Below are 13651 nucleotides of genomic sequence, written 5' to 3'. Positions count from 1 at the left end.
GGAAATCAAAAAAGTCAATAAAAAAAAAACATTTTGCCAAAAAGTTCTCTTTGCGAAAGAAAGACTTGAAGTGACGTCATACCTTGGTAAGGTTTCATGAGCGAGTTTTCCCTCTTCAGGTGCTCCGCGTTTCCGTCCGTGATGTCGCCGCACGCCAGTCGGGAGGCGAAGACGAGGAGGGAACACAGCGAGATGGAAGACACTTTAAAACTCGCCATTTTCTGTCAAATGTCCGTGAGGAAGTCATCAAAATAAAACACTTGGCATCGCCATGAAACAGCGCGTCCGTCTACTATTACCTTCCGCTAGGAAACCACGCTTCCGGGCAGGGAAACGTGTCCCCTCCAAACCCCTCCGGCTCTTTATTTCCTCCAGTATTCCAACATCGAAGGTTCGACGTTCAATATTCGATAATACACCTTCCAGGGTTGAAAGTTAATTATCAGGATGAATTTGGCCGTATATGTACGTTTCCGTACGGAACATATTTGGAGACGGGACTCCGCATGAACCAATCAGAGACCAGCACATCGCAAATTAAGCCAATCAGAAAGCACCTGTAGTTTTTATTTAATTCACTAGGTGGCAGCAAAGGTCAACTAAACGAATACAGAAGCTCTCTTATAGTCCTAACTTTCATATTTGAAAATGTAATCACTAAAATAATGATAATTGATGAATGAATTATATTACAATTGTTATAAGTGGCTTTAAGTATAATAATAATACAAATTATTATTGTTATAATTATCATTATTATTATTAGTAGTAGTAGTAAAGTGAAAGTAGTAATGATTGTCACACACACACTAGGCATACTTGCCAACCCTCCCGAATTTTCCGGGAGACTCCCGAAATTCAGCGCCTCTCCCGAAAACCTCCCGGGACAAATATTCTCCCGAAAATCTCCCGATTTGCAGCCGGAGCTGGAAGCCACGCCCCCTCCAGCTCCATGCGGACCTGAGTGAGGACAGCCTTTTTTTCATGCCGGGAGGACAAGAACTAAATCATCCAGACTAGAGATGAATTGTATTATTATGTTTATCTTACCTAAAAAAAATATATTTATTAATTTAAAAAAATTTAAAAAAAATACATTTTTACTATATTTTGCGAAAAACATCAAAATTATTTGTATTTTTCTTTGTATTTTTTCCTGACTCCTTATTACATCCAGCCATATAATTATACATTCAAATAAACATATTTGAAATAATTGATTTTAAATGATCATAATAATTCATTTATAATGACCATATTTAATTATTAAAATAATTGCTTGTTTATCAACAACTTTAGCATTTTATTCATTACATTTTGAAGCTCTCAGAAGCCAAGTTATGTTATATTCCTTAAAATTTATTTATGCAAGTTTGAAGTATCAATTATCCAAACACAATTTTGTTTGCATATTTTCAGGATGTAGATATCTATCTATATATATATATATATGTATGAAATACTTGACTTGGTGAATTCTAGCTGTCAATATACTCCTCCCCTCTTAACCACGCCCCCAACCACGCCCCGCCCCACCCCGACCACGCCCCCACCCCCCACCTCCCGAAATCGGAGGTCTCAAGGTTGGCAAGTATGACACTAGGTGTGGTGAAATGTGTCCTCTGCATTTGACCCATCCCCTTCTTCACCCCCTGGGAGGTGAGGGGAGCAGTGAGCAGCAGCGGTGGCCGCGCCCGGGAATCATTTTTGGTGATTTAACCCCCAATTCCAAGCCTTGATGCTGAGTGCGAAGCAGGGAGGTAATGGCTCCCATTTTTATAGTCTTCGGTATGACTCGGCCGGGGTTTGAACTCACAACCTACCCATCTCAGAGCGGACACTCTAATCACTAGTAGTAGCAATATGTCTCCATTATTATTTGATAATTAATTTTAATAATTAACCACCTTCATATGCTATATTGTATTTACTATTTTGACTTGACTTTATATTTATATGCATGTAATTATCAAAATATTTGTTGTTAGGTTAGAATAATATTGGACACGCATGACATATGTGACCTCGTACAACTTCCGATTTTACTATATATTTTTGTCATTCATCAGACTTATTGCATGTGCGATGTTAGTGCACATGTCAACATACCGGGCTCGATATTTTAAAGTGGACCTGAATTCAGTTCAAAGTAAAGCCGCTGCTCCTCCACATGGAGAGAAGTCAGATGAGGAGGCCACGAGGAAGACCCAGGACACGTTGGGAAGACTATGTCTCCCGGCTGGCCTGGGAACGCCTCGGGATCCCCCGGGAGAACCTGGACGAAGTCTGGGCTTCCCTGCTTAGGCTGCTGCCCCCGCGACCCGACCTCGGATAAGTGGAAGAAGACGGATGGATGGATGGATGGATATTTGAATATTTTAAATATATTTTTATTGAAAATGTTCTTTAATGTTTATTTTAATTTATTTTATTTGAACTTTTTATTTATTTTCATTAATTTTGTATTAATATTGTCCATATATCTATTTAAATAATAATTATTATTTTTGAAATTTGTTTTTCAAATGTTTTTAAATTTGTTTATTTAATTTAGTTTATTTAGTTTAATTTTAATTTTGATTTTAATTTTGGCCAGTTGACTAAACGGTCCCTAGTGTGTGAGTGTGAATGTTGTCTAGCTGTGATGAGGTGGTGACTTGTCCAGGGTGTACCCCGCCTTCCACCCGAATGCAGCTGAGATAGGCTCCAGCACCCCCCGCGACCTTGAAAGGGACAAGTGGTAGGAAATGGATGGATGGACTCTTTTCAAGGTTCTTCCTTTGCCAGGTTGCATTTAAGCTGTGCTAAAACCGGCGCTTCTTCAGGCACACTGCCTACATTTGCTCTTGTGTTACTAAGCTACTTATTTTCATTTTCATTTTTAAATGAATTTAATTTTTAATTTATTTATTATTATTTTTTTAATTTATTTATTTATTTATTTATTTTTTTTGTATTTTATTTGTATTTATTTATTTGTTTTTTATTTTATTTATTTATTTATTTTCTCTCATGTTGCTAAGTTACTTATTTTCATTTTAATTTTTGAATTAATTTAATTTTAATTTTAATTTTAATTTTAATTTTAATTTTAATTTTAATTTTAATTAAATTTTGGCCAGTCGACTCTATTCCAAGGTTCTTCTTTCCAAGCTGTGTTAAAACCATTTGCTAAGCTACTTATTTAAATTTTCATTTGTACTTTCATTTTCATTTCTATTTTTGTTTTAAGTTTTTGTTTAATTTTAATTTTAATTTTAATTTTAATTTTAATTTTTATTTTTATTTTTATTTTTATTTTTATTTTTATTTTTATTTTTATTTTTATTTTTATTTTTATTTTTATTTTTATTTTTATTTTTGTTTTTATTTTTATTTTCTCTAGTGTTGCTAAGTAACTTATTTTAATTTTAATTTTTAAGTTCATTTAATTTTAATTTTAATTTTAATTTTAATTTTAATTTTAATTTAATTTTGGCCAGTCGACTCTATTCCAAGGTTCTTCTTTCCAAGCTGTGTTAAAACCATTTGCTAAGCTACTTATTTAAATTTTCATTTGTACTTTCATTTTCATTTCTATTTTTGTTTTAAGTTTTTGTTTAATTTTAATTTTAATTTTAATTTTAATTTTAATTTTAATTTTTTTAGTTTTTTTAGTTTTAATTTTAATTTTAATTTTAATTTTAATTTTAATTTTAATTTTAATTTTAATTTTAATTTTAATTTTAATTTTAATTTAATTTTGGCCAGTCAACTCTATTCCAAGGTTCTTCTTTCCAAGCTGTGTTAAAACCATTTGCTAAGCTACTTATTTAAATTTTCATTTTTACTTTCATTTTCATTTCTATTTTTGTTTTAAGTTTTTGTTTAATTTTAATTTTAATTTTAATTTTAATTTAAATTTTAATTTAAATTTAAATTTTAATTTTAATTTGTATTTTTATTTTCTCTAGTGTTGCTAAGTAACTTATTTAATTTTAATTTTTAAGTTCATTTAATTTTAATTTTAATTTTAATTTTAATTTTAATTTTAATTTTAATTTTAATTTTAATTTTAATTTTAATTTTAATTTTAATTTTAATTTAATTTTGGCCAGTCGACTCTATTCCAAGGTTCTTCTTTCCAAGCTGTGTTAAAACCATTTGCTAAGCTACTTATTTAAATTTTCATTTGTACTTTCATTTTCATTTCTATTTTTGTTTTAAGTTTAATTTTAATTTTAATTTTAATTTTAATTTTAATTTTCTCTAGTGTTGCTAAGTAACTTATTTTAATTTTAATTTTTAAGTTCATTTAATTTTAATTTTAATTTTAATTTAAATTTAATTTTGGCCAGTCGACTCTATTCCAAGGTTCTTCTTTCCAAGCTGTGTTAAAACCATTTGCTAAGCTACTTATTTAAATTTTCATTTGTACTTTCATTTTCATTTCTATTTTTGTTTTAAGTTTAATTTTAATTTTAATTTTAATTTTAATTTTAATTTTCTCTAGTGTTGCTAAGTAACTTATTTTAATTTTAATTTTTAAGTTCATTTAATTTTAATTTTAATTTTAATTTAAATTTAATTTTGGCCAGTCGACTCTATTCCAAGGTTCTTCTTTCCAAGCTGTGTTAAAACCATTTGCTAAGCTACTTATTTAAATTTTCATTTGTACTTTCATTTTCATTTCTATTTTTGTTTTAAGTTTTTGTTTAATTTTTATTTTTATTTTTATTTTTATTTTTATTTTTATTTTTATTTTTATTTTTATTTTTATTTTTATTTTTATTTTTATTTTTATTTTTATTTTTATTTTTATTTTTATTTTTATTTTTATTTTTATTTTTATTTTTATTTTTGTTTTTATTTTTATTTTCTCTAGTGTTGCTAAGTAACTTATTTTAATTTGAATTTTTAAGTTCATTTAATTTTAATTTTAATTTTAATTTTAATTTTAATTTAATTTTGGCCAGTCGACTCTATTCCAAGGTTCTTCTTTCCAAGCTGTGTTAAAACCATTTGCTAAGCTACTTATTTAAATTTTCATTTGTACTTTCATTTTCATTTCTATTTTTGTTTTAAGTTTTTGTTTAATTTTAATTTTAATTTTAATTTTAATTTTAATTTTAATTTTTTTAGTTTTTTTAGTTTTAGTTATTGTTTTAATTTTAATTTTAATTTTAATTTTAATTTTAATTTTAATTTTAATTTAATTTTGGCCAGTCGACTCTATTCCAAGGTTCTTCTTTCCAAGCTGTGTTAAAACCATTTGCTAAGCTACTTATTTAAATTTTCATTTGTACTTTCATTTTCATTTCTATTTTTGTTTTAAGTTTTTGTTTAATTTTAATTTTAATTTTAATTTTAATTTTAATTTTTTTAGTTTTTTTAGTTTTAGTTATTGTTTTAATTTTAATTTTAATTTTAATTTTAATTTTAATTTTAATTTTAATTTTAATTTTAATTTTAATTTTAATTTTAATTTAATTTTGGCCAGTCGACTCTATTCCAAGGTTCTTCTTTCCAAGCTGTGTTAAAACCATTTGCTAAGCTACTTATTTAAATTTTCATTTGTACTTTCATTTTCATTTCTATTTTTGTTTTAAGTTTAATTTTAATTTTAATTTTAATTTTAATTTTCTCTAGTGTTGCTAAGTAACTTATTTTAATTTTAATTTTGTAAGTTCATTTAATTTTAATTTTAATTTTAATTTTAATTTAATTTTGGCCAGTCGACTCTATTCCAAGGTTCTTCTTTCCAAGCTGTGTTAAAACCATTTGCTAAGCTACTTATTTAAATTTTCATTTGTACTTTCATTTTCATTTCTATTTTTGTTTTAAGTTTTTGTTTAATTTTTATTTTTATTTTAATTTTAATTTTAATTTTAATTTTAATTTTAATTTTTATTTTTATTTTTATTTTTATTTTTATTTTTATTTTTATTTTTATTTTTATTTTTATTTTTATTTTTATTTTTATTTTTATTTTTATTTTTGTTTTTATTTTTATTTTCTCTAGTGTTGCTAAGTAACTTATTTTAATTTTAATTTTTAAGTTCATTTAATTTTAATTTTAATTTTAATTTTAATTTTAATTTTAATTTTAATTTTAATTTTAATTTTAATTTTAATTTTAATTTTAATTTTAATTTAATTTTGGCCAGTCGACTCTATTCCAAGGTTCTTCTTTCCAAGCTGTGTTAAAACCATTTGCTAAGCTACTTATTTAAATTTTCATTTGTACTTTCATTTTCATTTCTATTTTTGTTTTAAGTTTTTGTTTAATTTTAATTTTAATTTTAATTTTAATTTTAATTTTAATTTTAATTTTAATTTTAATTTTAATTTTTTTAGTTTTTTTAGTTTTAATTTTAATTTTAATTTTAATTTTAATTTTAATTTTAATTTTAATTTTAATTTTAGTTTTAGTTTAAGTTTTTGTTTTTGTTTTGTATTCTTCTCATCCAGGATGTTTTCAATTAGTCTTCAGAAAGTGATGTGAGCTAATAAAGAAGAAGCCCTCATTGTGTCAGGTCAATAGCAGCCAGGTGCAAACACTCCTGAGGCCTAAACAATGACCTGGTCTATCAATACTGAATATTGATCGGTGGCTCACACATGAGGTAATGAGGAAACCTTCCAATTATTCAACGACGTTGCAATCGCCGATGTTTTCGCGTCTTGTCAATTAGTCGCCTTTTTTACCTCCTGCCGCCCGTTGCCTTATTTATTACTCATGTGTGACCTCTTTTTTTGTCTGCTGACAACATCCACGCTTTGATGATTGCACACATGCCGAGGTAGCACATTGTATTCAAATATGTCAACTAATTGTTCAAAATATGTAATATAAAATATTTGATAATATTTTATATATTAATTTATAGCTATATTTGATATTTTTATATATATATATATATATATATATATATATATATATATATATATATATATATATATATATATATATATATATATATAAAATATTATTATACAATATAATTCATTATAATATATAAGTACTGTATATTATATTTTTTATATATATATTAATTGTTAGGTTTTTTTTACACTGACATTTTTTTAGACTGACTTTTTTTTACGCTGAATTTTTCTACACTGAATTTTTATACACCAAATGCGTATACGCTGAAATTTTTTACACTGAATTTTTACACACGGAAATTTTTTCACGCTGAATTTTTTTACACTGAATTTTTTTCACGCTGAATTTTTATACACTGAATTTTTTTTTCCACCAAATTTTTATACACTGAATTTTTTTACACTGAATTTTTATACATTGCATTTTTTTTTACACTGAATATTTACACACTGAATTTTTTTCACGCTGAAATTTTCTACACTGAATTTTTCTACACTGAATTTTTATACACTGAACTTTTTTACACTGACATTTTTTTACACTGACTTTTTTTTACGCTGAATTTTTCTACACTGAATTTTTATACACCAAATGCGTATACGCTGAAATGTTTTACGCTGAATTTTTACACACGGAAATTTTTTCACGCTGAATTTTTTTACACTGAATTTTTTTCACGCTGAATTTTTATACACTGAATTTTTTTTCCCACCAAAGTTTTATACACTGAATTTTTTTACACTGAATTTTTATACATTGCATTTTTTTTTACACTGAATATTTACACACTGAATTTTTTTCACGCTGAAATTTTATACACTGAATTTTTATACACTGAACTTTTTTACACTGACATTTTTTTACACTGACTTTTTTTTACGCTGAATTTTTCTACACTGAATTTTTATACACCAAATGCGTCTACGCTGAAATTTTTTACACTGAATTTTTACACACGGAAATTTTTTCACGCTGAATTTTTTTACACTGAATTTTTTTCACGCTGAATTTTTATACACTGAATTTTTTTTTCCACCAAATTTTTATACAATGAATTTTTTTTACACTGAATTTTTATACATTGCATTTTTTTTACACTGAATATTTACACACTGAATTTTTTTCACGCTGAAATTTTATACATTGAATTTTTTTTTCCACCAAATTTTTATACACCGAATTTTTTTACACTGAATTTTTATACATTGCATTTTTTTTACACTGAATATTTACACACTGAATTTTTTTCACGCTGAAATTTTATACACTGAATTTTTATACACTGAACTTTACACTGACATTTTTTTACACTGACTTTTTTTTACGCTGAATTTTTCTACACTGAATTTTTCTACACCGAATTTTTCTACACCAAATGCGTATACGCTGAAATTTTTTACACTGAATTTTTACACACGGAAATTTTTTCACGCTGAATTTTTTTACACTGAATTTTTTTCACGCTGAAGTTTTATACACTGAATTTTTTTTTCCACCAAATTTTTATACACTGAATTTTTTTACACTGAATTTTTATACATTGCATTTTTTTTTTACACTGAATATTTACACACTGATTTTTTTTCACGCTGAAATTTTATACACTGAATTTTTATACACTGAATTTTTATACACTGATTTTTTTTACACTGAATTTTTATACATTGCATTTTTTTTTACACTGAATATTTACACACTGAATTTTTTTCACGCTGAAATTTTATACACTGAATTTTTATACACTGAATTTTTATACACTGAACTTTTTTACACTGACATTTTTTTACACTGACTTTTTATACATTGCATTTTTTTTACACTGAATATTTACACACTGAATTTTTTTCACGCTGAAATTTTATACACTGAATTTTTATACACTGAATTTTTATACACTGAACTTTTTTACACTGACATTTTTTTACACTGACTTTTTTTTACGCTGAATTTTTCTACACTGAATTTTTCTACACCAAATGCGTATACGCTGAATTTTTTTACACTGAATTTTTTTCACGCTGAATTTTTATACACTGAATTTTTTTTTCCATCAAATTTTTATACACTGAATTTTTTTACACTGAATTTTTATACATTGTATTTTTTTTACACTGAATATTTACACTGAATTTTTTTCACGCTGAAATTTTATACACTGAATTTTTATACACTGAATTTTTATACACTGAACTTTTTTACACTGACTTTTTTTTACGCTGAATTTTTCTACACTGAATTTTTCTACACTGAATTTTTATACACCAAATGCGTATACGCTGAAATTTTTTACACTGAATTTTTACACACGGAAATTTTTTCACGCTGGATTTTTTTACACTGAATTTTTTTCACGCTGAATTTTTATACACTGAATTTATACACTGAGTTTTTTATACATTGCATTTTTTTTTACACTGAATTTTTACACACTGAATTTTTATACACTGAATTTTTTTTCCACCAAATTTTTATACACTGAATTTTTCTACACTGAATTTTTCTACACCAAATGCGTATACGCTGAAATTTTTTACACTGAATTTTTACACACGGAAATTTTTTCACGCTGAATTTTTTTACACTGAATTTTTTTCACGCTGAATTTTTATACACTGAATTTTTTTTTCCACCAAATTTTTATACACTGAAATTTTTTTACACTAAATTTTTATACATTGCATTTTTTTTTACACTGAATTTTTACACACTGAATTTTTATGCACTGAAATCTGAATTTTTATACACTGAATTTTTTTGCAGTGAATTTTTTTGGTGACTTCTTTGTTGATTCAGTACAACAAATTCACATTCTTCTGTGTATTTTCATGTTATTACATCAGGTGTCCACAGGTGGCAGTGTAGTATTGGTTCTACACGCACAGGTGTCGGGGATTACAGGTATTATTAGGTGGGAGTTCATGTGTTTTGTTTGTTTTTTTGCAAGCTTTTTCTCCCACATGCGCACTTAAACATCTTTTGTGTTCCTGCATCAGTTGTTTGTTTCCTCTTACCGCTACAGTCGTGCTTTTGTTTTGAAACGTGTTGAGTTATTAAATGTGAAGCTGACCCAGCTACACATCATCTTCTGAACAATATTATTGTCACCATGTACAAGTAAAACAAGCTCCATCCCTCTGGAAAAGACAAGCAAGAAGGAAAAAAGGGAAGAATAATCCGGAGAAAGGACATAAGTAAATATTTGGTGGATGTTAAGAAGTTGACCTGCATGACAAGATCAGGACATGTATTTGAGGCATCACTTCCAACAAGACATCTCTGGTGAGTGCAATCATTCCATTACATTTAAAAGGTGCTTTGGATGTCTAGTTAACTTAACTTGTAACTTAACCTGCAGCTGACACTAGCCTGAAACATAACTCATCATTTTGTGTAGTGAGGCCATTCAGTGACTGTGTGTGAGTGTGTTCATGTTTCTGGAACCTTTTTTCCAATGCTGTGTCGCATGTAAAGGCTGTAAAATACAGACGTGACTTCTCTTAAAGCGACAGTACACCTGGTCAAATGTGTTGATGCTGAGGGAGATGTCTCGGGAGACAGGAATAAGGAAAACTACTCTTAAAGGAATAATATTCATGACTGAACGACTCCAAAAGGAGAGACAATATAATCTAAACATAAATGTTAAATAAATCTGAACACGTTTAAATAATTAGTAATTAATTATTGGTATTAAATAAATTGTATTATATGTATCATTAATTTATTTAATCATAAAATTACATTGATCTATTTTACAATTTAATGATTTAAGTAATTAATGATTTAATTATTTCATGATTCAAGTAATGATTAAATTAGTTTTTTTAATATTTAATTTAATGATCCAAATAATGATTAATTTAATTAATGATCCAAGCATATTTCAAGATTTAATTATTTATTTAATTATTTAATGATTTAAGTAACTAATGATTTAATATTTAATTTAATGATTCAAATAATGATTGTATTTAATTTAATTAAGCTTCCAAGCATATTTCCCGATTTCATTATTTATTTAATTATTTAATGATTTAAGTAATTAATGATTTAATGATTTAATATTTAATTTAATGATTCAAATAATTGTCTACCCCAGGGCAGCTGTGGCTATGAAAGTAGCTTACCACCACCAGGTGTGAATGATTGATGGGTTCTACATGTAAAGCGACTTTGGGTACTTAGAAAAGCGCTATATAAATCCCAGTTATTATTATTATTATTAATGATGTAATATTTAATTTAATGAGTCAAATTATTGTTTAATGATTTAATTAATTAATGATTTAATGATCTAATATTTAATTTAATGATTCAAATAATTGTTTAATGATTCATTTAATTATTTATTGATTAATTTAAGTATTGATTCAATTATGTAATATTTAATTTAATGAGTCAAATTATTGTTTAATGATTTAATTAATTAATGATTTAATGATCTAATATTTAATTTAATGATTCAAATGATTGTATTTAATTTAATTAAGGATCCAAGCAAATTTCCCGATTTAATTATTTATTTAATTATTTAATGATTTAAGTAATTAATGATTTAACATTTAATTTAATGATTCAAATAATTGTTTGATTAATTTAAGTATTGATTCAATGATGTAATATTTAATTTAATGAGTCAAATTATTGTTTAATGATTTAATTAATTAATGATTTAATGATCTAATATTTCATTTAATGATTCAAATAATTGTTTAATGATTCATTTAATTATTTATTGATTAATTTAAGTATTGATTCAATGATATATTTAATTTAATGATTCAAATAATATTTAATGATTGCTTTAACTATGTGATTAATTAATAATCTAAGCATATTTCACGATTTAATTATTTATTTAATTATCATATAATGATTCAAATAATTAATGATTTAATCATTTAATGATTCAAGTAATGATTAAATTAAGTATTGAATATTTAATTTTCTGAGTTCAATAAATATTTAATGATTGATTTAATTGTTTATTGAATAATTTAACGATCTAATATTTCACGATTGAATTATTTAATGATTCCTTTAATTTATGATTTAATTAATGATGAACATGTTCCAGACATCCCCCCCAGACGTCAAAGTCAGTGGGCGGGGCTAACAAGAATCTTGTCCAATCACTGCTTTCGTCTTTCAAACATGGCGGATTGACGCAGCAGAGAGAAAGCAAGTTAGCGCATGAAACGCCAGCCAAGCCGGAAGCGGAAATGCCGCTGTCCACATAACATTTGACAAAATAAAAGTTCCTACATACGCTTACGCAAACATGGAGTATTTTGAACAGCTCGTTTCAAAAAATGATTGAAAAGAATGGGACATTTTTCTAAGTTCCACAACTCCCACATTTTTTATCTGATTTAAATTTGTGCTCTTCTTCAATAATTGAACCCCCCCCCCCCACCCCCACCCCGGATTTCCTGGAATTTCCAGTTTTTAGGGACATTTTTCCCGTTCAAAATGAATTATCCATTTTTCAAACTTCTACAATTCCCACATTTTTCAACCGATTCAAACCATTCCACTTTCAACACATTCAATTCATCCTGGAAATTCAAACAATCATTTTTTCACGTTCAACAAATTTCCAGGAATTCCTGTTTTTTTTCTTCTAGCCTTATTTCCTACCTTTTTTTTAATTGTTCAACCCATTTTGTGCTCTCCTTCAATAATTCTAAAAAAAACCCTCCCAAATTTCCCGGAATTTCCCGTTTTTAGGGACATTTTCCCTATTGAAAATGAATTATCCATTTTTCAAACTTCCACATTTTTCAACCGATTCAAACAATTCCACCTTCAACACATTCAATTCATCCTGGAAATTCAAACAATAATTTTTCCACGTTCAACAAATTTCCAGGAAATCCTGTTTTTTTTCTAACCTTATTTCCTACCTTTTTTTATTGCAATGACTCCTTTCACATTTTTCAACCCATTTTGTGCTCTCTTTCAATAATTCTATTTTTTCCCCAAAATTTCCTGGAATTTCCAAGTTTTTATGGACATTTTCCCTGTTCAAAATTAATTATCCAGTTTTCAAAATTCCACAATTTCCACATTTTTTAACCGATTCAAACCATTCCACCTTCAACACATTCATTTCATCCTGGAAATTCAAACAACCATTTTTCCACGTTCAAAAAATTTCCAGGAATTCCTGTTATTTTTTTGTAACCTTATTTCCTACATTTTTCATTGCAATGACTCCTTTCACATTTTTCAACCCATTTTGTGCTCTCCTTCAATAATTCTAAAAAAAATCCCGGATCTCCTGGAATTTTCAGTTTTTATGGACATTTCCCCCCTTGAAAATTAATTATTAATTTTTCCAGTTTTAGAGACATTTTCCCCATTTAAAATGAATGATCCATTTTTCAAACTTCCACAATTCCCACATTTTGCAACCGGTTCAAACCATTCCACCTCAACACATTCAATTCATCCTGGAAATTCAAACAACCATTTTTTCCACGTTCAACAAATTTCCAGGAATTCCTGTTTTTTTCCCTAACCTTATTTCCTACCTTTTTTTTATTGCAATGACTCCTTTCACATTTTTCAACCCATTTTGTGCTCTCCTTCAATAATTTTATTTTTCCCCCAAAATTTCCAGGAATTTCCAAGTTTTTATGGACATTTTCCCTGTTCAAAATGAATTATCCAGTTTTCAAAATTCCACAATTTCCAAATTTTTTAACCGATTCAAACCATTCCACCTTCAACACAAATTCATCCTGGAAATTCAAACAACCATTTTACCACGTTCAAAAA

At 26.6% G+C, this 13651-nt stretch overlaps 2 protein-coding genes across 5 annotated transcripts in view; one reads left to right on the top strand and one right to left on the bottom strand.

The window, feature by feature from the left end:
• The window catches only part of lman2 (lectin, mannose-binding 2), a 39230-nt gene extending 38797 nt beyond the window's left edge, over nucleotides 1-433 (bottom strand). Inside the window, exons 1-2 of one of the 2 annotated variants that reach the window (XM_061976512.2) lie at nucleotides 300-433; nucleotides 83-221 (exon numbers count right to left, since the gene is read on the bottom strand). In XM_061976512.2, coding sequence (XP_061832496.1) covers nucleotides 83-218 — 136 coding nt within the window. In that variant the 5' untranslated portion in view covers nucleotides 219-221; nucleotides 300-433. The other variant, XM_061976514.2, reaches the window with a different exon arrangement.
• A 9356-nt stretch (nucleotides 434-9789) lies between these two features.
• Nucleotides 9790-13651, top strand: part of htr4 (5-hydroxytryptamine receptor 4) — a 239574-nt gene continuing 235712 nt past the window's right edge. For all 3 annotated transcript variants that reach the window (XM_061976509.2, XM_061976506.2, XM_061976507.2), the window contains exon 1: nucleotides 9790-10147. In XM_061976509.2, the coding sequence (XP_061832493.1) occupies nucleotides 10111-10147 (37 nt within the window). In that variant the 5' untranslated portion in view covers nucleotides 9790-10110. The remainder of the gene's footprint in view (nucleotides 10148-13651) is intronic.

The sequence above is a fragment of the Nerophis lumbriciformis genome, linkage group LG16 (assembly GCF_033978685.3).
Source record: "Nerophis lumbriciformis linkage group LG16, RoL_Nlum_v2.1, whole genome shotgun sequence".
In the NCBI taxonomy this organism is placed as follows: domain Eukaryota; kingdom Metazoa; phylum Chordata; class Actinopteri; order Syngnathiformes; family Syngnathidae; genus Nerophis; species Nerophis lumbriciformis.
Note: the sequence above shows the minus strand (reverse complement) of the source record. Positions and strands in the feature narration are given on the sequence as shown.